The 20,995-nt window shown below is 39.5% G+C and overlaps 1 protein-coding gene across 5 annotated transcripts in view; it reads right to left on the bottom strand.

Annotated features, from left to right (window-relative positions):
- Window positions 1–16,658, bottom strand: part of UVRAG (UV radiation resistance associated) — a 313,421-nt gene extending 296,763 nt beyond the window's left edge. Inside the window, exon 1 of one of the 5 annotated variants that reach the window (XR_013362269.1) lies at window positions 16,315–16,656. Coding sequence is in view for 3 of the 5 variants with exons in the window: in XM_077867104.1 (XP_077723230.1) it covers window positions 16,315–16,431 (117 nt within the window). In the remaining 2 variants the exon portion in view is untranslated. Of the gene's footprint in view, window positions 1–16,314 lie in introns of all 5 variants that reach the window. The other 4 variants (XR_013362268.1, XM_077867104.1, XM_077867103.1 and 1 more) reach the window with 4 other exon arrangements.
- Window positions 16,659–20,995: the final 4,337 nt, after the last annotated feature.

Below are 20,995 nucleotides of genomic sequence, written 5' to 3'. Positions count from 1 at the left end.
TTCAACAAGCAGAATGGGAAAAACTCTGAATTTAGAACCAGAATAAGTGGGTGTGAACACTAGTTCTTCTGTGTTCTTTCCTGGGCCTTGATTTTCTTGCCTGTTAAATGGGAGAGGTGGCTCTAACTACTGTAGCTAAAAATATGATGAGAATGGTTTTAAAGAAATTAGCTACTACAAACAAAGCAGCAGGGTAAAAGATAAAGAGCGGGAAACTTGCTCATGAATAAGTGTTAAAGTATATCTCTATAATGGAATGTGATAAGACATCATGAATCTTGGCTGGAGGCAAATATAGCAGTAAATGGTAATCACAAAGTTAGACTAAAATGAACACCTACAGTTTAGTAGGCAAACAATAAAACACTATGACCCAGCTCCAAAATCTCCACTTTTGACATATCCCTCCTGACTTCCCTGTCCCATCCACTACCCCAAACGAAGATGATCATTTCTCCCTTCTGTGCTACCATGACTTTGTGTACATGCCACCATCATGTAGTACTTGCCACAATGATGCTTTACTGCCAATGCTCCCCCTAAAAAGAGACGTGATCTCTAAATACAGAAACTGAGTTCTATTCCTACAGCACTTAGCACAGTCCTAGCACAGAGTAGGACCTCAATAAGTGATGGATGAACCAATGAGTAAATCACAGATAATACTAGCGATTTCACTATGCCATGGGAGGCAGTACCCTTAAGTACATGGTAACATTTAAAGCTATATTTTACGCAAAGCTCTTAACATATATTTTATCACAACTCTTTGCCCTTCTGTTGCCTCAATGACTATAAGCTCTTTAAGGACCAAAACTATGTCTTTTTATTCCAAGTGGCTAATGGGCAAACACACAGATATTCAATAAATGTCTGTTGATAGAAGGGAATGATGAATACATGAATAGAACTGCCTCATCACTCAGACCTCAATCTTACCTTATTTAGAAATTTTGTCAGCAGTCTTCTCACCACTCTTTCCACTACTGCTCTCTCTTCTTGTGTCAACTATACTTGAATTTAAAAATGAACAAATTAAAAAAAAAAAAAAACTATCCTCCCATTCTTGCTTATAGTACAATGCCGAAGTCAGACTGGTAAACATGGAGAGAGTGTTAAGAGCTGGGAAATTTTTGTTTTGTAACATCATAGCCAAGACTGGTTCAGGTAAGAACCATAATAGATGATAAATCTTGGGGGAGAAGAGCAAGATATATGCATGTTCTCTAAGTATCTCCCTACAAACTATTCATTAGTCATACGCATGTGCACCTGCACACATACACAGAATTCTAAAGTTGAGGAATCAGATAATATCTTGATCAGGTGATCAAACTTAACATCACCAGTAACGAACAAATGGACACTATGTGCATCCAAAAGAGATACCTTATAAAGGACACATTACTTTATATGAAATACTCCAAGTGAGAATGCATAACCTGAATCTAATCAAAAGGAAACATCAGATAAACAGAAAATGAGGTATGTTCTATTTTAAAAAGGGAAGAGGTGGGCAGCCCAGTGACTCAGCAGTTTAGCGCCACCCTCAGCCCAGGGTGTGATCCTGGAGACCCCGGATCGAGTCCCACATCGGGCTCCCTGCATGGAGCCTGCTTCTCCCTCTGCTCTGTGTCTCTCTCATGAATAAATAAATAAAATCTTTAAAAAAAATAAAAAAGGAAGAGGTGATCTGTATTATGATACTGACATTTAAAAAAAAAAAAAGCTGTGAAATGCTTTCACAGAAGACAAACGCACCACGTGACCCTAGACTGGATCATAAACTGGAGGAGGAAAATTTCTATAAAGGACATTATGGGATCAACTGACAAAAGTGGAATATAAACCACAGATTAAAGTATATCAATATTAAGTTTACTGAAATCGATAACTATGCTGTGGATATGAAAGAGAATGTATCTTTTTAGGAAATACATTCAGAAATATTTAAGGGTAAAAGGTCATGATAACTCAAATGATTCACATATACCAAAAAATCTTTATCTATATACACAGAAAGAGAGAACTTGCAAATGATAAATCACAGGGAATAATGCTAACAGTAAACAATTCTGGATAAAGGGTCTAAAGATAAGGTGTTCTTGTACAAGTTTCATTTTTGCAATTTTTCAATAAACTTGAAATTCTTTCTAAACAAAAGGTGGCCTGGGTGGCTCAGCAGTTGAGCATCTGCCTTTGGCTCAGAGCGTGATCCCAGAGTCCCACGTCAGGGTCACCACAGGGAGCCTGCTTCCCCCTCTGCCTGTCTCGTCTCTCTGTGTCTCTCATGAATAAATAAAATCTTCAAAAAAAAATTTAAAAAAAAAAAAAAAGAAGAAGAAGCAGAAAAGAAAAACAAGTCCTAGCTAATGCAGTAAGAAAAATTACAAAAGAGTATAGATTAGGAAAAAAAGAGTATAGATTAGGAAGGAAGAAATAAAACTGTTTTTGCCACAGATTACATGATCATCTATGTAGAAAATCTGAGAAAATGGACAAAAAACTCTAGGAACTAATAAGCAATAATAGCAAGGTTGCAGGATACAAGTTAACATACAAAAGCTTTACTCTATACCAGCAATGAACAAGGGGAATTTTAATTTAAAAACACAATACCATTTACATTAGCAAAAAGTAAAATAGTTGATATGAATCTAACAAAATATGTACAAGATATATATAATAAAAACTACAAAACTCTGATAAAGATATCAAGGAGAACTAAATTAGGTGGAGCAACATTGCATATTCATGCATAACAAGACTCACTATTGTCAAGATGTCAATTCTTCCCAATTTGATCTACAGATTAATGCAATCCCAATCAAAACCCCAGCAAGTTATTTTGTGGTTACCAACAACTGATTCTAAAATTTATATGGACAGGCAAAGACCCAGAATAGCAAACACAATATTGAAGGAGAACAAAGTTAGAGGACTGACACTACCTGACTTCAAGACTTACTATAAAGCTACAGCAATCAAGAAAGGGTACTATTGGCAAAAGAATAAATAAATCAATGGAATAGAAAGCCCAGAAATTGACCCGTATACATATATTCAACTGATCTTTGACAAAGAAGCAAAGGCAATACAATAGAGCAAAGATAGTCTTTTCAACAAACAGCACTGGAAGAACTGGACACATGCATGCAAACAAATGACTAGATACAAACCTTACATCCTTCACAAAAATTAATTCAAAATGGGACTACAGACCCAAATGTAGAATGCAAAACTATAAACCTCATTGAAAATAACAGAAGAGGGACGCCTGGGTGGCTCAGTGGTTGAGCACCTGCCTTCGGCCCAGGGTGTGATCCTGGGGTTCCAGGATCAAGTCCTACATGGGGCTCCCTGCATGGAGCCTGCTGCTCTCTCTCCACTATGTGTCTGTCTCTGTCTCTCTGTCTCTCTGTCTGTCATGAATAAATGAATGAAATCTTAAAAAAAAAAAAAAAAAAAAGGAAAATAACAGAAGAAATCTAGGTGACTTGGGTATGATGCCTACTTCTTAGATATAACACCAAACACTCTCTATGAAAAGAATAATTGACAAACTGGACTTCATGAAAATTAAGCACTTCTGCTAGGCAAAGGACAATGTCAAGAGAATGAGAAGACAAGCAAGAGACTACTAGGGAAAAATATTTGCAAAAGGAACATCTGACAAAGGACTGTTACCCAAAATATACAAAGAACTCTTAAAACTCGGCAATAAGAAAACAAAATACCCAGTTGAAAAATGAGCCAAAGACCTTAACAGACAACTAACAAAACAAGATATACAAATGGTAAAGAAGCTCATGAAAAGATGCTTCACATCATATTTCATCAGTTAAATCCAAACTAAAACAAGATGCCACTACACACACCTATTACAATGGTCAAACTCCAGAACAAGGACAGCACCAAATGTTGGCAAGGATATGTAGCAACAGGAACTCTAAATTCCTTCATTGTTAGTGCGAATGCAAAATGGTATAGCCACCTTGGAAGTCAATTTGGCAGTTTCTTATAAAACTAAACATTCTCTTACCATACATTCCAGCAATCATGGCTCTTGGTATTTACTCAACAGATTTGTATGATTCCAACTATATGACACTCTGGGAAAGGCAAAACTATGGAGGTATTTGGGAAATCTGTACATTCTGCTCAATTTCACTGTCAAAAAAATAAAACTGCTCTAAAAAAATAAAGTCATAAAAAATTTTAAAAAGACTGTTCTCCCCTCTACCTACAGGATAATACCCAAATTCTAAAGCATGGCATATATGGTCCTTTATAATTTAATCCCAAACTATACCTCTTCAACTCATTTGTTTCAACCATCCTCCTCCAAGCTACTTAAACTCCAGCCTGACTTAATTATCTGCCAATCCTTTTTATGCTTTACCTTTTTACTCAAGCTGGTCACTCTGCTAGAATGCTTTTCCTCCCCTTTCCCCCCTCAGCATTTGTTCAAACCATCTCTTACACTAAAATGGTTTGCTGATAAAGTTTGCCTTAACCATTAGAGTATGTGTCCCTCCAGGGAAAGGACAATGCCTTATTTATCCTGTATCCTCAGTGCCTAACAAATCATAACAACAACTAACATTTCTGGAGCACTTTCTATGTACCAAGCACTTTTTTAAAGCAAACTTATGACTCATTTAATCCTATCAACAACCCTATAGGGTAGGTGCTATTATGCTCATTTGTTTTATTTGTTTTTTTATTTTTTTTTTATTGTGCTCATTTGATTTGAGCCTTCCTGAGGCATAGAGAGATCACAGGCAGTTCAGCTAGGAAATGGAAGGACTGGAATTTCACGCAAGCAGTCCGTTTGGTTCTAGAATCCATATTCTTCACCAGTGTGGTATACATAGTAGAAAATCAAAAAAATAACTATTGAACAAATGATAGGGTAGAAGAGTTGAACACATTGTTTGTGGAATGAAAATACTAGGAAAGTGGGACACCTGGGTGGTTCAGGGGTTGAACGTCTGCCTTCGAACCAGGGCGTGATCCTGGAGACCTGAAATCGAGTCCCACATTGGACTCCCTGCATGGGGCCTGCTTCTCCCTCTGTGTCTTTGCCTCTCTCTCTGTGTGTGTCTCTCATGAATAAATAATAAAATAAAATCTTTTTTAAAAAAATAAATAAAATATTTAGAAATACAAATAATCCGGGCAGCCCAGGTGGCTCAACGGTTTAGCGCCGCCTTCAGTCCAAGGCGTGATCCTGGAGACCAGGGATCGAGTCCCACATCAGGCTCCCTGCATGGATCCTGCTTCTCTCTCTCTCTCTCTCTCTCATGAATAAATAAATAAAATCTTAAAAAAAAAAAAAAAAAAGAAAGAAAGAAAGAAATACAAATAATCCAATCCCTCTCCAATCTTCTCTTGCAAAAGTTAAGACCAGAACAAAGTTTCCCAAAGTTACCCTAGTTACTCCCAGACCAGCTTTAAACAAGTCTTCCCACTTACACTATATTAAAGGAATGATTATTTGTTTTTAAGAAGCTGTAAAATAGGAGCACCTGGGTGGCTCAGTCGGTTAAGCGTTTAACTTCAGCTCAGGTCATGATCTCAGGGTCTTGTGATGGAGCTCAGCATCAGGCTCCCTGCTCAGCAGGGAGTCTGTTTTTCCTGCTCCCTCTGCCCCTCCGCATCTCCTGCTCTCTCAAACAAATCAATAAAAACCTTAAATATAAATAAATAAAATAATAAAAGAGAAATACTGTAAAACTATGTTCAAATATATTCTGCTACTCCAACAATAACAGAAGTTAGAGAAATATTGTTCACCAGTCTAATGCAGTATTTGGTATACAGCAGGACTTTATTATCAATTAATTAAATTTTCCTTTTTTAAAAGGTCTTATGTTTACTTCTTAGTATCAATTTATTTAATTTTTATTTTTGATATAACTTACCTAAAATATGCTGCATATTTTGCTACCTCATTAAAAAGGATATTGATAATGTAACCTTTTCATGAAAACTCAAGATAATAATCATGAGCTATACCTCTTAGAAATCTTCAGGTAGCTTTAAAATAGCCAAGATTATATATGAAAAATGCAGCTAAGGTGCAATTAAGAAATTCTGCAATTCTAGTGTCCCCATCTAATAGTAATCAGACTGATGTTTTTTCATACACAAACATGAATATCAAAAGTAAACTAGTCACTCCAGAGCACCTGGACAACTGTTCTTTACTTTTATATTAAATACCTTCCAAGCAGAATAAACTCCTTTAATTCATGAAAACAACCCTGAAATACCTACTCTACATTGAGTCTGTAATGGGACCAATTCTCTCCTGTAAGGAGTACAGTCCTATAAACTATCCTAGACCTGTAATAAGCACCCACAGCCTATATGCCTATCTTGCTTTGTGATCTATTTTCAAAATGAAAACTTAAAAAAACCTTCATATTGCTGCTTCCCATACCTAGCTAGATATTAACATTTTAGCAGAAGAAAGCAGTACCAATTTTCTCAATGAGATTATTCTATTAAGACAGACTATCAAGGGTAAAAAAGTTTTTTCATAATTCTAAATAAAGTTATTTTCATATTGCATTTTTTTAAAAGTTTAGTTTCCCTGTAGTCTCATTTTAAAAAATGACTGGCATTGTGACAGGAAATAATTTGTATCCTCAAAAAGACATTAGTGAGTTGGAGGAAACAGGCATACAGTGTCTAATCACATGCCTAACATAATTCAAAGAAGGTGCTTTATAAATATCTATTGAATAAATGGCTGATGCAGTTAAGTTTCTTTTACTTCTTTTAACAGAGGCTAACATGACATATGAAGTGCTTATAGTTCAGAGTTAAACAGTAAAAAAAAGTACAGTCATGGTAAAGAACACCAAATTTTTCCTGGAAAAAAAAAAAAAGGATCATAAGTCTGACTTCCACTTTTACTTATTTGTATCTTCTCTTTTTTCCTTACCCTGGAGTCTACAAACAAAAGCCAAAGGTAACTGCCAGTTTCAGCTTCATGGGTTTCCTCATTGTTTTTTAAAATATCTGGAAGATTCTTTCAGGACAGTCTAAACACCATAGTGGGGGGCAAATATTTCAACCGACCACAAACAGAGACGCTTAAGTAGGTTCTAATGCTCGGCTTTAGCATTATCTGGCTCAGCCTTTAACCAACAAATGCACTTTAGTAAAGTTTTCAATGCCTAATACCATTTCTAGTTAATGAGTTCTATGGCAATCAGTGTCAAATATTACACAGAATGAAATTCCTGACATCAAAGAACTCACAATCACCAGATGTTGTTGTTTCAAAAAGTTAAAGAGGTAAAGAATCAGGACTTCTTAAGTAGACTATTCAAAAAAAGGACAGACATGGAAGAAGAAGAAAAAAAAAAAAAAATTAAGGACAGTTCTGGTAAGCACCCAGGGACGAAAAAGGGAAGACTAATCACGAAGAGGGATATTCCAAACTTTCACTCTAAATCAAACTATATGGAGTGTGGGGTCTGAGTGTTCTGCCTATAAAGAGTTTAAAATATAGTCTTTCTCTCATTTCAATTATAGCCGAAAATCCCGAGAGCTGCGGAGATGATGTGTCAAAACACAAGTTAAGTTTAAGAAACAAGTTCTCAAATACCCAGCCAAGCACAGCGGAACTGCTCATGAGGCCCAGGACCTGGTCAGGTACATCATAAAAGGAACAAGATGGCACTCAATTTGAATTTGTTAAACTAATAATATTCTTTTTTTTTAAGATTTTATTTATTTATTCATAAGTGACACGGAGATGAGAGAGAGAGGCAGAGACACAGGCAGAGGGAGAGGCAGGCTCCACACAGGGAACCTGATGTGGGACTCAATCCCGGGTCTCCAGGATAACATCCCAGGCCGAAGGCAGGCACTAAACCGCTGAGCCACCCAGATCCCCCAAACTAATAATATTCTTTACTGGACTCCTCAAGGAAGGGAATAAACAGATGGGTTAAGTCTATGACCAGGAGAACAGTTTCAACTCTGAGTGCTTCAGATTTTATATCTATAAAGTTCTATAATTCAAATTCACACTTAAAAAAGGATGAAAAACAAGATTATATATTACATAATATTGAACCAAGAAGGTATACTATGAATTATACTTTATTTTTTAAAGCTTTGTTTATTTATTGAGAAAAAGAGACTGCACATACATACCTAAGTAAGAGGGATAGGGAGAGAGAGAGAGAATCTCAAGTGGACTCTGCTGAGCATGGAGCCCAACACAGGGCTGATCTCACATCCCTGAGATCAGAACCTGAGCTGAAACCAAGAGTCGGATGCTCAACAGACTGTGCCACCAAGGTGTCCATATACCATTAAAAATACCAATGTCAAGTTTTCCATTCTCCATGTGTTCCTCTATCTGTATGATACAACAACTACTAAATCATGTAAGGCATCAGAAAAATTTAACTCTGCCTGAGACATTCCTGATGTCATTAGACCTATAACAAAGTATAAAACCTAAAATGTTTCAATTTCTCCCTTAACATAGACCTGTTTAATTTTTCTAAAATACCCCTAGTTTTTTGCTGCACTCATTCAAGTGCATTAAAAATGACAAATATTCCTTCCCCTAGTGGTAATAAGCCTGACAGGTAAAAATACACAGATATTCAAAAGTATACATTTGGAAACTATGAAAACCTGTTTTTTTTTTTCATTTTACCATATACTTTAGCCCCAACATATTAGTTTCAATTCTGCTCTTGCTCTATTTCCAGTCAGTTTCACTTCTGAATTTTCTGCCACAAAGTTAAGAATTGTGATCCTGTGGAGAAATTTAAAGTAAACACTAAATAAGAACATAGTTTTTCCCTTCAAAGAAGAACTTAACATTTTCATAGGAAAAACAGAAAAACAAATAAAAACTCTTAGGTTCCTGATGACATTTTGTCACATAAAAATGATTTTGGGCTGTTGACTTTTTTCCAAGTTTTTGAAGCTTCCTCTTACAGTTTTGTTTACAAGAGCCAAAGCAGCCCAAAACTACTATCATTCTATTTTACAGATATTACACGTTTGAAATTTGAGATACAAGTAAGGGGCTTGATAAATATTTGTGGAAGGAATGAATGTACATAGCACATGAAGCATGAAGCATACATTCCCAAAAAGATACAACTTTCTGTCTTCAGTGGCCTTATCAACAAAACATTTTTTTGAAAATATAATAAAAAAAAGATTGAAATACATTAGCAAAAATAAGATATCTAATAAACGTATGAGGAAAATATATATCACATACATATATACATATATATCACATAAACTAAGCTTTATAAAGCTTTTTGATATTTCTACCATTTTTTTCTTGTGTTTCAATCCAATGTTCTTCTTCTCTTTAGGCTGTAAAGCTGGTCAAAGGAAATATTCATACAGAAATAAAATTTAAGGTGTGGCTGCGTTGTTCAGCAGTTGCGCATCTGCCTTTGGCTCAGGGTGTGATCCCAGTCCAGAGACTGAGTCCCACATTGGGCTCCCTATGAGATGCCTGCTTCTCCCTCTGTCTATGTCTCTGCCTCCCTCTCTCTGTGTTGCTCATGAATAAATAAAATAAAAATCCTTAAATAAACAAATAAATAAAATTTAAAAATAAAAATATAGGTACCCCTGGGTGGCTCAGTTGTTTGAGGTCCAACTCCTGGTTTCAGCTCAGGTCATGATCTCAGGGTGATGAGATCAAGCCTGGCATTGGGCTCCACACTCAGCGGGGTGTCTGCTTGAGATTCTCTCTCTCCCTCTCCCCTGCCCTCTGCCCACCTCAAGCACATGTGCTCACTTGCTCTAAAATAAATAAATCCTAAAAAAAATAAATAAATAATATATATATATATAAATAAATAAAAATATATGTTCTTACTACATAATCAGTAGTGCTTGGTACAGGTGCTATGAAAAATAAGCTACACAAAGCATGATGGTCCTGAACCTTGAGGTAACTTAAAACTTCTGTGCTTTGCCAGCAATCTGAAAAGAGTGGGTACCCATGGCAACTTAGAATCAAACAAAGACCTTGACTGCAGTCCCTGTGTTGACACTGTGTGACTTGGAGAATGTTACCTAGACCTTAGATTTCTTATCTGTAAAAGGAAGTGGTTACTGATACAAATCTCCCATGGAGAAGAATTCCAAGTAATTTATGTAGATATTCTTCCCTCAAGGAGAGAGAACAGGAATTCCCACTCCTTAACTATGGGCTTTGCATAGAGACTTCCTTCCGAAGAGGACAGTATATCATCTGTCATTGAAAGGAATACTCCTCTCTATTCACCACCCATAGAGGGGTGAATGGGAAAGAGTAACCTTATAGCAGAGAAACCCCAGTCTAATCATAGAAAAACAACAACAAACAAAAACATAAGACTAACTCCAATACAGGGTCATCCTACAAAATATCTAACCAGTACTCAAAAGTGCTATGTCACCAAAAAGAAGGAAAGTCTGAGGAACTTTCACAGCCAAGAGACTAAGGAGATAGGACAACTAAATATAATGTGCTTTCAGGATGGTGTGCTGGTACAGAAAAAAGTCATTAACAGATGAATAGATATACAAAACGCAGAGGCTCCCTGCTGACTCAGTCAGCAGAGTATGGACTCTTGATCTCAGGGTTCTGAGTTCAAGCCCAATGCTAGCTGTTCAGTTTATTAAAAAAAAAAAAAAAAAAAAAAAAAAAGCAGTATATACATACAATGGAGTATTATTTAGCCTTTAAGAAATGAAACTCTGATACATGCTCCAACATGGAAGAACAATGAAAACATTATGCTGAAAATAAGCCATTCACAAAAAGGCAAATATTGTATCATTCCACTTATATGAAGTACTTAGAATAAGCAAATTCATAGAGACAGTAGAACAAAGTTTACCTAGGGTGGGAGGAAGAGGAAAAGGGGGAACTATTGTTTAATGGGTATCTTATCTGTTAGGAATGATGAAAATGTCTGAAAATAGATAGTGCTAATGACTGCACACACAACACGAAGAATATACTTAATGCCCCTGAGTTGTTCACTTAAAAATTATTAAAATGGTAAATCTTATGTATATGTAGTAAACTGTAGACTTCAGTTAAAAATAATACATCAATATTGGTTCATGAATAATAACGAATGTAACCTATATTACTGAAAGACATTACGAATGGGGGAAATGGTGTAGTGTATATGGGAGCTTCCTGTGCTATCTTTTCACTTCAATTTTTCTGTAAATCTAAAACTGTTCTAAAAAATGAAGCCTACTTAAAAAAATTCAAAGGAGATAAAGGCTAATAGCATTAATGTAGCCCACCTGTTCCAAAAACAGGACAAGAAAAATGCTCTTCAAATCAATGAAAAACATGAGCAAGCAATCAGAAAAATTAATGCCAAAGACATAAATAAACCTGTAATTCACAAAAGAAATTAAAATGCTACATGAACCTATGCAAAGATGAAATATATAAGGTTGTATAAGGATAAATGAGATCATGTACTCAGCAGAGTGTTTTGTATGCAATAAACGAAGCTATTAAAATACAACTAATAATTAAAGAAACACAAATTTAAATAACAAAAATATATACATATGTATATACATATGAAGGCTATATATATTCATATATTTATAACTTATATGATTATATTCTATATATATTACATATAGATAAAATCCATAGGGCGCCTGGATGGTTCAGTGGTTGACCATCTGCCTTTGGCTTAGGCCGCGATTCCCAAGGTCCTATGATTGAGTCCACATGGGGCTTCCCACAGGGAGGGAAGTTTTCTCTCTCTCTCTCTGTGTCTCATGAATAAATAAATAAAATCTTTTTAAAAATCTGTATACATGGGATCCCTGGGTGGCGCAGCGGTTTGGTGCCTGCCTTTGGCCCAGGGCGCGATCCTGGAGACCCGGGATCGAATCCCACATCGGGCTTCTGGTGCATGGAGCCTGCTTCTCCCTCTGCCTGTGTCTCTGCCTCTCTCTCTCTCTCTCCGTGACTATCGTAGATTAAAAAAAAGAAAAGAAAAAAAAATCTGTATACATAAAATCATATCAGAAAACATTGAGAAAACTTTTGATGCCCAAAGTGGACAAAATATGGAGAAACACATCCTGTCATAATTTGGTGGTAGTAATGTAGTGGGCATGTCCTTTTAGTGAAACACTTTGCCTAGTATCTTCTAAAGTCAAAAAATATACACATACAGAAATCTTAATTTATGTATTTTACATAAAGCATAATTTTGTACATTTTTATCAATCTGAATTTATGTATATATTTCCTTTCAGTGATTTCACTGCTCAAAATTCTTCCTACAGAGTTATTAGCACAAGTGTACAAAGATATCTATATATTGATATTCACTGCAACAATGTAACAGAGAAAACTAGAAATAGTCCAAAAGGCTACCAACAGTTAAACAAACATAACCGAACATTATTATCCAAACTGTGGTAGGTGTATATATAGTGACATGGACAACGGTCTTAAAAAATAATAGTAAATTTTTTTAAAAAAATTTTTAAAGAAAGGGAATAATCCAGTTAAGGACCTTCTGTACATATGCTTCAAGAGAACCAAACCTACATGCAAAATTGTGTTTATACATATAAGTGCATTTCCTAAGGAAAGTGTCTGTTGCTTTTACCAAATTCTTAAAGGCATATGTAGCCTCCTGGAAAAGGTCACTAAACAGTCAGGAAAAAGCATCCCAGCTCTGAGTATCTAAGAAATGTAATTAGGTTATACTTAAGTAAGAAAGACTTTCGGAAAGAAAGAAATGTTCTCAATTAAACTTTTAAGGACATATTAAATGCCTCTACCACAAAACACAACATTTTATTCCAAAACTCCTAAATCTAAGGGTGTGAAGGAAGTTATTCATCAGATAATATATATGTTCACTAATTACAAACTTCAACCAAAAATTAAAGATCAAAAAGTCTTCCAAATATGTGACTAGTTCATGCTTAAATTACAGTTAAAGTAACATCATACAGAAACAAAAGAAGGCAAAGATTAAGTGGTAGTCCCATTTGACAGGTTGATAATTACAGACTAGTTACTCATACATATAAGAAATGAAACTTATATATAAAGATTCAGGAATTATGCAGCCTTAACTAAACTTTTTTTTAAAAGATAAATCTGTGGCTTAAAATAAGGCAAAAATAAATTAGATCACATACAGAGTTTTGTGGGCTTTTTCTGAGCAAAATAAATATGTAAGTCTTTTCCTGAAGGTAGACTAGGAAGGGCATTTCTATACCTTTAGAACTAATGCAGTAAATTAACATTTTAAGCATTACAGCCACTAGAACCAATGAGACTTAATGAAGACTGAAATAAATGAGTAGAAAATAGCAGAAAAACTCTCTACCCTAAAATGAAAACATAGCTTAGAAGAGTGGTTCTCAACCAGGGGTTATTTTGCCCCCTCTAAGGGACATTTGGCAACACCTGAAAAAAACATTTTTGAGTGTCAGAACTGGGCAGGTGCTCCTGGTATATTATGAGTAGACGCTATGGATATCGCTAAACATCTCACATATTCAGCTACCCATTCAAAATGTCAACAATGCCAAGAAAGAGAGAGAACCAATGAATTTATGAATTTATGCTTTGAGATAATCAACTTTACAAAAGAAATCCTAAAACAAGATTTGTTTTGAAAGACTGACACCTTATCAAATAGCATGGAGTCTATTAAAATAACATAATTTTCAAAGTGCCATTTAAAAGAAAGGTATTAAAATAAATAAATAAATAAATAAATAAGTAAATAAGTAAATAAATAAATAAATAAATGGTATTAATTGAATTTCCAAGTTTTAAATTATGCAAAAGCCACAGACAAAAAAAAGGACAATGAATTAATGCTAAAAGAACAAAGTTTTATACACACACACATCTTGTGCTCACAAACAACACTGAGCAAAAGAAACCAGACACACACACAAAAAAAAAACTGTATTTTGCATGATTCCATTTATATACAGCTCAAGAATAGGCAAAAAGTGATCTTTTGTTAGAAATCAGAATAGTCATTCCTTTGGAGAGAAAAAAAAGGTAGAGATGGAAGAGAACACAAGGGAGACTTCTGGAATGCTAATAATTTTGTTATTTCTTAATCTGGGTAATGGTTATATAACTGTGTTCACTTTGTGACAATTCCTTAAGCTGTGTACTAAGTAATCAATGCAGTTTATACAGATAACACTTTCACAAAAATGTTTACTTTTTCACAAAAAAATGCTTATTTTTTAGCTGTTATTTATTCATACCCTAAAAACCTGAGCACTTTGACCCACAAAGCTAAAGAAACATCGATTGCAAAAGTAAAAGTATTTTTGTTACATAGGCTATCTTCCAAGAATTCAAGAAGGATGACACCCCCAGAAAGCTGTAAATACCATACTCAGAGCTCATACAGCATTCAGTTGAACACTTAAGCCACCATATACCCCTCAGCATAAATCCAAAACTTTGACAAAGGCTTACAAATACAGTTAAATTTATTCCATGAACAGCTGGAATTATTTCCCCCAATTTTAAACTGTGAATGTGCTCTCTGAAACAAATGATGGTTTCTCTTTCCTGATCCCACATTTTCCCAAAGCTCTCCCTAAGTAAATCCCTCTTGGCCCTCAACTCCCTAGGATCTCTCCAGACTGCCTGCAACAGTGCCCACCATCACCTCTCTTGGTATCCATTCTTATAATCCACCTCCCCACACACAATGAAAATTCACATTAATGTGCATTCCAGAGGCTGGTCTCCCCTATTAGACTTCCACTCGCTTTCAGGACCTCATAAATACAATCCAAACCTCACTATCTTCAAACTCCTAATATTCTCCAACAACTCTCTTCCCAGCAGCACCACAAAACTAGGGCACATGGTAACCCCATCTTTAAATCCTTTTCTACCACATAAAAAGCCCTGCTTCTGCATACAATTCTGCTCAGCGGCCACTGTAGCTATGATCACCGGTGCAGCTCTCTGCTTTAGCACTCCCTCTACTGCATTCAAATCCATCTCATTTCCCATCCACCCCCTGCCCCAAACTCTGCTTTCTTTTTTAAGAACCTTTCCTAAGTACTAGAGCAGAGATACAAAGTTGAAGATTCGAGCTCCATTCTGCTCCAGTCTCAAGCACACAACCATGTGCATGGGCCTACAGGGTCAGACGCTGGAGTGCGAAACCCATCCGCAGCACTTCCTAACTGCAAGGCTTTGGACGAGTGATCTTACATCTTGAAGTCTCAGTTTGCTTAACTACGAAATGGGAAATCATAAAAACAGCTATCTCAGAGAGTTGTCAGGATGAAATGAATTACTGGCCGTTGAGGACTTTGCACAAATCCTATGTGGTAAACTCAGTAACTGACAGTTTTTCTTAGGTCCTCTTCTTGGAAAGAGGAATAATAAAAGAAGATGAAAGGTACTTTAAGGGCAAGGGAGTGGTGGAGGGAAGAAGTACTGTACAGACATCCGGCTGATACAAAGAATTGTGCCAGATTCCCAAACTCAGTGTCCTCTCTTTATTATCCCCTTAAAATGTGGACCCAAGAAGCCCTCAAAGCCCCTGCTAAAAGATGGGGGAAGACACAAACAGATACATCAAATCCTCCTTCCACGGAGGGAAGGAGGGAATTAAGTAAGAGGATGCCCCCCTAAATTGCTAAAATGCGAAACTTGGGGGTCTGAGAATTAGGAAGGAAGCCCCAACGGCCCACAGGATTTCTCTTGGGAAGCTGAGGCGAGTATCTTATTAACAAGGAAATTAAAAGTAAACGCTAGAAACCATGAAGCTCAACTTCTCCCGTAGGAAAGAGTACGAAGTGGTTTCTCCGCAAATGGGTTGAGAAAGGAAAGGCGCTCTCCCCGTCTCTCGTGGGACACCCGGGCTTCCCGGGCGCCTTCCCCGGAGGGGCGAGGAGGAGGGTCCACGCAGGGGAATCCCCCCCACCCCCACCCCCAGGGGCGAGAAGCGGACTCGGCCGGGGCCCCCGGGGACTTCCACTGGGTCTCTTCCAGCTTCTCTTCCAGCTTCTCTGCAGCCCGTCTCCAGGAGCGGGATCGCTCCGGGAACTCGGGGATCTCCCGGCGCTTCGGCCCCTCGCGGGCGCCCTCCGCTCACCATCCTCAGGTCCCGGCTGCCCGAGTTCTCCCCGGGCACTTCTCCCGGTCTCCCGGCCGGCACGAGGTCCGCCCGCCGCCCACGGGCTCTGCCCCCCCCCCGCCTCTCCCCGCGCCGCCCGCCCCCCCCCCAGCCCCCGAGCGCCACGAGCCCGCGGGGTTACCTGCTGAGAGGGCAGCTCCACATGCAGGGCCCGCGCGGCGGAACCGGGGGGCAGCGAGGCGGCCGGGCCCGGGGGCGGCGGGGGCACCGGGCCCCCGACCGACGCTGAGGCGCTCATCGTGACCCAGGGGCCGCCAAGCGGCGGGGCCCGCGCTCCTCCGGCATCCGCCACCACCGCCCAGCCTCGACCCGCCGGACCCCTGCAGCTCGGGGACGCGCCGCCGGAGAGGCAGGACCGCTCTACCCCACCTCCGGCCGCCACCGCCGCTGGCTAAGGAAGAGCCATGTTACCGCAGTGCAACCCCCACCACCCCGCCGAGACCCGGCCTGCTCATTGGCTCGGCGGCCACGGGGGCGGGACCCGGCGACGCACACCGGACGTGCTATTGGGTGGAACGTCTGTCCGTCACCGGCCGGAATGGGCTCGGGGCGGAGGCACCCGGGGATGGCCTAAATCGCGTCTGTCAAGCCGGGGTGAAACCTGGGGCGTTGCTTCTTTTCTTCCCAGTCTAATTGGTTCTTTCACTACCACGGGGCGGGGCCTCCCGGTGGATCCGCGAGGCCCATTGCTCTAGGTCTGTGTCAGTTGTCGGTAAAGGGACAGAGGGGCGGGGCCTGATTAGGTAGAGAGCGCGCCTGGGCTCTGTTGTCACGTGCAGGAGGCAGGAGAGTCACCTGATTAGTGAGAGTCAGTCTTCCGAGCCACTTCCGCCCGGACCTAGTTGCCGTGGCAACCGCCCCCCTCGGAGGGCGGGGACCGGCTGGGCGCCCGCTGGGTAGCGACGGCTCTCTGCTGTTGGTTGCGAGCACCCTGAGCAGCCTCTTCCTGAGCGGCTCCCAGGAACATGCGGGGACTGAAAAGTATTTTATGGTGCGACAGAAGGCCACCACGCAGGCTGCGCTGAGACCAGAAACCTGGCGGGCAGTCCCACCTGCTCTGCCGTGACCCAAGTCCACGCCCCTCTTCGCACTCCACGAACCTGTACGCTGAGCTGCAAGGTGTGCCAGCACCTGGACGCTGTTTAACCTCTACGAGCGTGTCGCTTACGCCGTCCTTGGAAAGCCTTTGCTACTTTTCTCCTCCTAGCTGACTTACCCATCAAATTTCATCCGGGAGTGAGGGAGGTCCCACTTCCAAAAGGTTTCACTGTTCTACTCGGGGACCCTAAGTTAGGACCCTGGCCTCGACCATATTTCTGATTATAAGATTGCATTGTCTTTTAATAAGTCTATAACACACACAGTGAATTCCTCAAACAAAAGGACCTTGTCATTCATCTCTGGCTCTCCAGGACCTGCTGGATAATCAGTATATGTTTATTTTTTAAAGTGAAGCAACCCAACTCAAATACCACCTCTTCCATGAACACTTCCTTGGTCATAATGATAGCATATATAGCAATTGCTTCTATAATAAATAGCATTGACTCATTCTGCAGGGTATCAATCTGCCTTCCCCCCACCCCCTACACTGAATTTCTCCACCACCTGGACTGATACAACTGAAAGAACAGGGCGTTTTAGGATCAGACACAACAGGAATCGGGCAGTTTTGGAATCTCGGCTCTGCCACTTTCTAGCTATGTGTTCCTGGGCAAACCAGTTCCCCTCTCTCAGCTTTGGTTTTGCCATATGTAGAATAATAATAAGGTTGCTGTAAGTAAATCAACATACATAAAGTGCCAGTGAAGGCCTCACATTAATAATTGCATTAAAAATAGTTTAATAGAAAGTAAGCATACCACCTTTCCAAGGTATTCAGAAGCCTGAAGATACTTTGGCTCTGACCCCAGAGCTGGCTAACTTGGATGTCACACTGCCTCCTATTCTGAAACACCAAGTGGTTGCTCATGGGTGTGTGGTCAGGTGTTTGTTGGGAAGGGATTAGTTAGAAAATCCCAAAACTCATCTGACTCAACTCAGGAGTGCCAAGATCTGGTGGAATTTCACAGAAAACACTTTTCTGTTTCCAGGCTGCATTAGTTCCCTGAGGCTGCTGGATCAAATTACCATAACTGGGTAGCTTACAACAACAGCAACAGAAATACAATCTTCCACAGTTCTAGAGACCGGTAGCCCACAATAAAGGTCTTGGCAGGCCCTCACTCTCTCAGAAGGCTCTAAGGAAGAATCTATCCTTGTCTCTTTCATCTCCTGGTATCTCCAGGTAGTTCTTAGCCTGGGGCTGCATAATTCCAATCTCTGCCTCCATCTTCTCATGGTCTTTTCTTCTTCCTGTGCATTCTTTTCTTGTTCTTTTTTTTTTCTTTAAGATTTCTTAAATAAGATTTCTTTAATAAGATTTCTTATTTCTTTATTCGTGACACACACACAGAGGCAGAGACATAGGCAGAGGGAGAAGCAGGCTTCCTGTAGGGAGCCCAATGTGGGACTCAATCCCCAGGACTCCAGGATCATGTCCTGAGCCGAAGGCAGACACTTAACCACTGAGCCACCCAGGCGTCCCTTCTTTTCTTTTTCTTAAAAGGACACTTCTCTTTGGATTTAGGGCCTATCCAGATTATCCAGATCTCATTTTGAGATCCTTAATTACAAAGCCTCTTTTTCCAAGTAAGATGACTTTCACAGGTTCCAGGGATTAGAGCATGGACTCATTGGAGGACAAAAGGGACATTATTCAACTCACTACATAAGTTGAGAAAATGTGCCTGTAGAGACAGAACACAAAATCACCACTTTCCCCTTTGGAGGTCAGTTCTGAATATTAGCTAACTTTATTACTTTGTTCATTCCACAAATACTCATTGACACAGAAGTGTTAAGTCCTTTATTAGTCAGACTCAGACTCCTCCCCAGAGGAGCTGCCCTCTTTATAGAGTACTTAAATAAGTAAACGAAGAATGACGATCCAGTTGCTCAGTCTGAAGAAAGATCAGGAGCCATGGAAGACAGAAGAGTGTCAGTCACAGTAGAGGTGACACTTAAACTGAGTACTGAAGGACCAGTAGGAGCTTACCAGGAGGGAGGAAGGGAGAAAAGGATATTCTAGCAGAGACAGGATCCATTCTTTCTACAGGCTTCTAATGAGATTCAACTCTGTACCACGCTGATTACTGGGCCCTAGAAATACATACCTCAACTAAACTGCCCTTCTCAGTCGTTTCCACTCACATGCCACTAACACCGGAAGAGCTGGAATGTTCACCCCTAAGGACAGGACAGAGAACTGAAATACCTGCAAAACATTCAAGGTAATGAATGTAAAATGTTTTGCACAGTGACTTGGGTATCCTAAGTGTTCAATAAATGCTATCATTATTTTTATGTGTCCTATTTAATTCTAAAAATTATTATATTATCGTAGATCCTTTTCCCTAATATGGCTACATTGGTTTCAGCATAAAAAATATTTCTAATCATTTTGAATTAAAATACTATAATATTTATACAATGCTATAGATTCCCTAGGGAAACATGTATCAAAGTGTAGGGAACATAGATGCTAAGGTGGCCAAATACAATATAGATGCACTGATAGAAAAAAGATAAAGGTCAAGTGGTAATGGAATGACTGACTCACAGGAGCTGGTGGGCAAAGTCAGAGCAGGTTTCACAAAAGTCTTAAAAAATGATTACTAGCTTGAAAAATGAACAATAGAGGGTTAGGTCTGTTAGTTTCAGAGATGACTGGTATTTTAACAGCTAACTAATACCATGTTGGATATTGAAACCAAACATTGTTTGCAGGACCAAAAGCTAAAGCCACTCCAATCCATTTTATGTCCTCTTCTTCCTCCCTCCTCATTCTCTAGATCTCATGGGTGTGATGCGTTGGATAAATAAGAGCAACACAGGCCAGGTTGGTCTTTTGATGTCTCAAATTTAATTAAATTAGATCTATCCCCTTCCTTTCAACAGAGTCCTCTTTCTTCTGTTTGCTTACTCACTAAGGCAAACCACTCAGACCTGTACCAGGTGCCCAGCCAGGGCACAAAACTTACAGAAATCATGCAAATGGAATCCCTGACTGCAAGGAGGTCATGGATAATTTCAGTACAAAGTGGTACATGCAAGTCATTGGGATGACATATTAAGTATAATGGGAGCACAGAAGAGGACTTTACTAACTGCTGCATGTTGTACCAGAAGGCTTTCCAGAGAAGAAAGGGTATTCTAGGCAGAATCTTGAGCTCTGCATGAGCAAAGACCTTGAGGCAGAGGACATGACATTAGCGTAATTTAAGGTGGCTGAAACAAAGGTTGCATGGGAGCAACAGGCAAAGAGGGTGGAAGAGGAAGATGGGGCCCAAAGAGGAAGACAAGGCTGGAAGAAGAACCTGGCTGCTAGGCCAAAGAACTTGGGCTTAATCTTAGGCAATAGGAAGTCGGTTAGATCCTCAGGCAGCCCTGGAGATGCAGCTTTCAAGGGGTAGGATTTGAAGAGCAAGACTCTTGCAGAAAGCCAGACTCTTGCACCCAACAAAGGTGGGTCCCTGGGCCAACCCTACAAGGTCACTTTTTTTGCAAAAGTCTCTCTAGATATAAGCTAATGGCTACCTTCTCTGGGCCTTCACTGCAGCTGCCTGACCTCTCTTTAGTACCTGCATCCACGTGCCTACTCATATGGTTTGTGTATGATTTGTGTTTGTCTCACCCACTCTGCTTTGAACCCTTGATTTTAATTTCGTTCTGAATCCCCAGCATCCTGACACAGAGGGCAG

This window comes from Canis aureus, chromosome 23, assembly GCF_053574225.1.
Source record: "Canis aureus isolate CA01 chromosome 23, VMU_Caureus_v.1.0, whole genome shotgun sequence".
NCBI lineage: Eukaryota > Metazoa > Chordata > Mammalia > Carnivora > Canidae > Canis > Canis aureus.
Note: the sequence above shows the minus strand (reverse complement) of the source record. Positions and strands in the feature narration are given on the sequence as shown.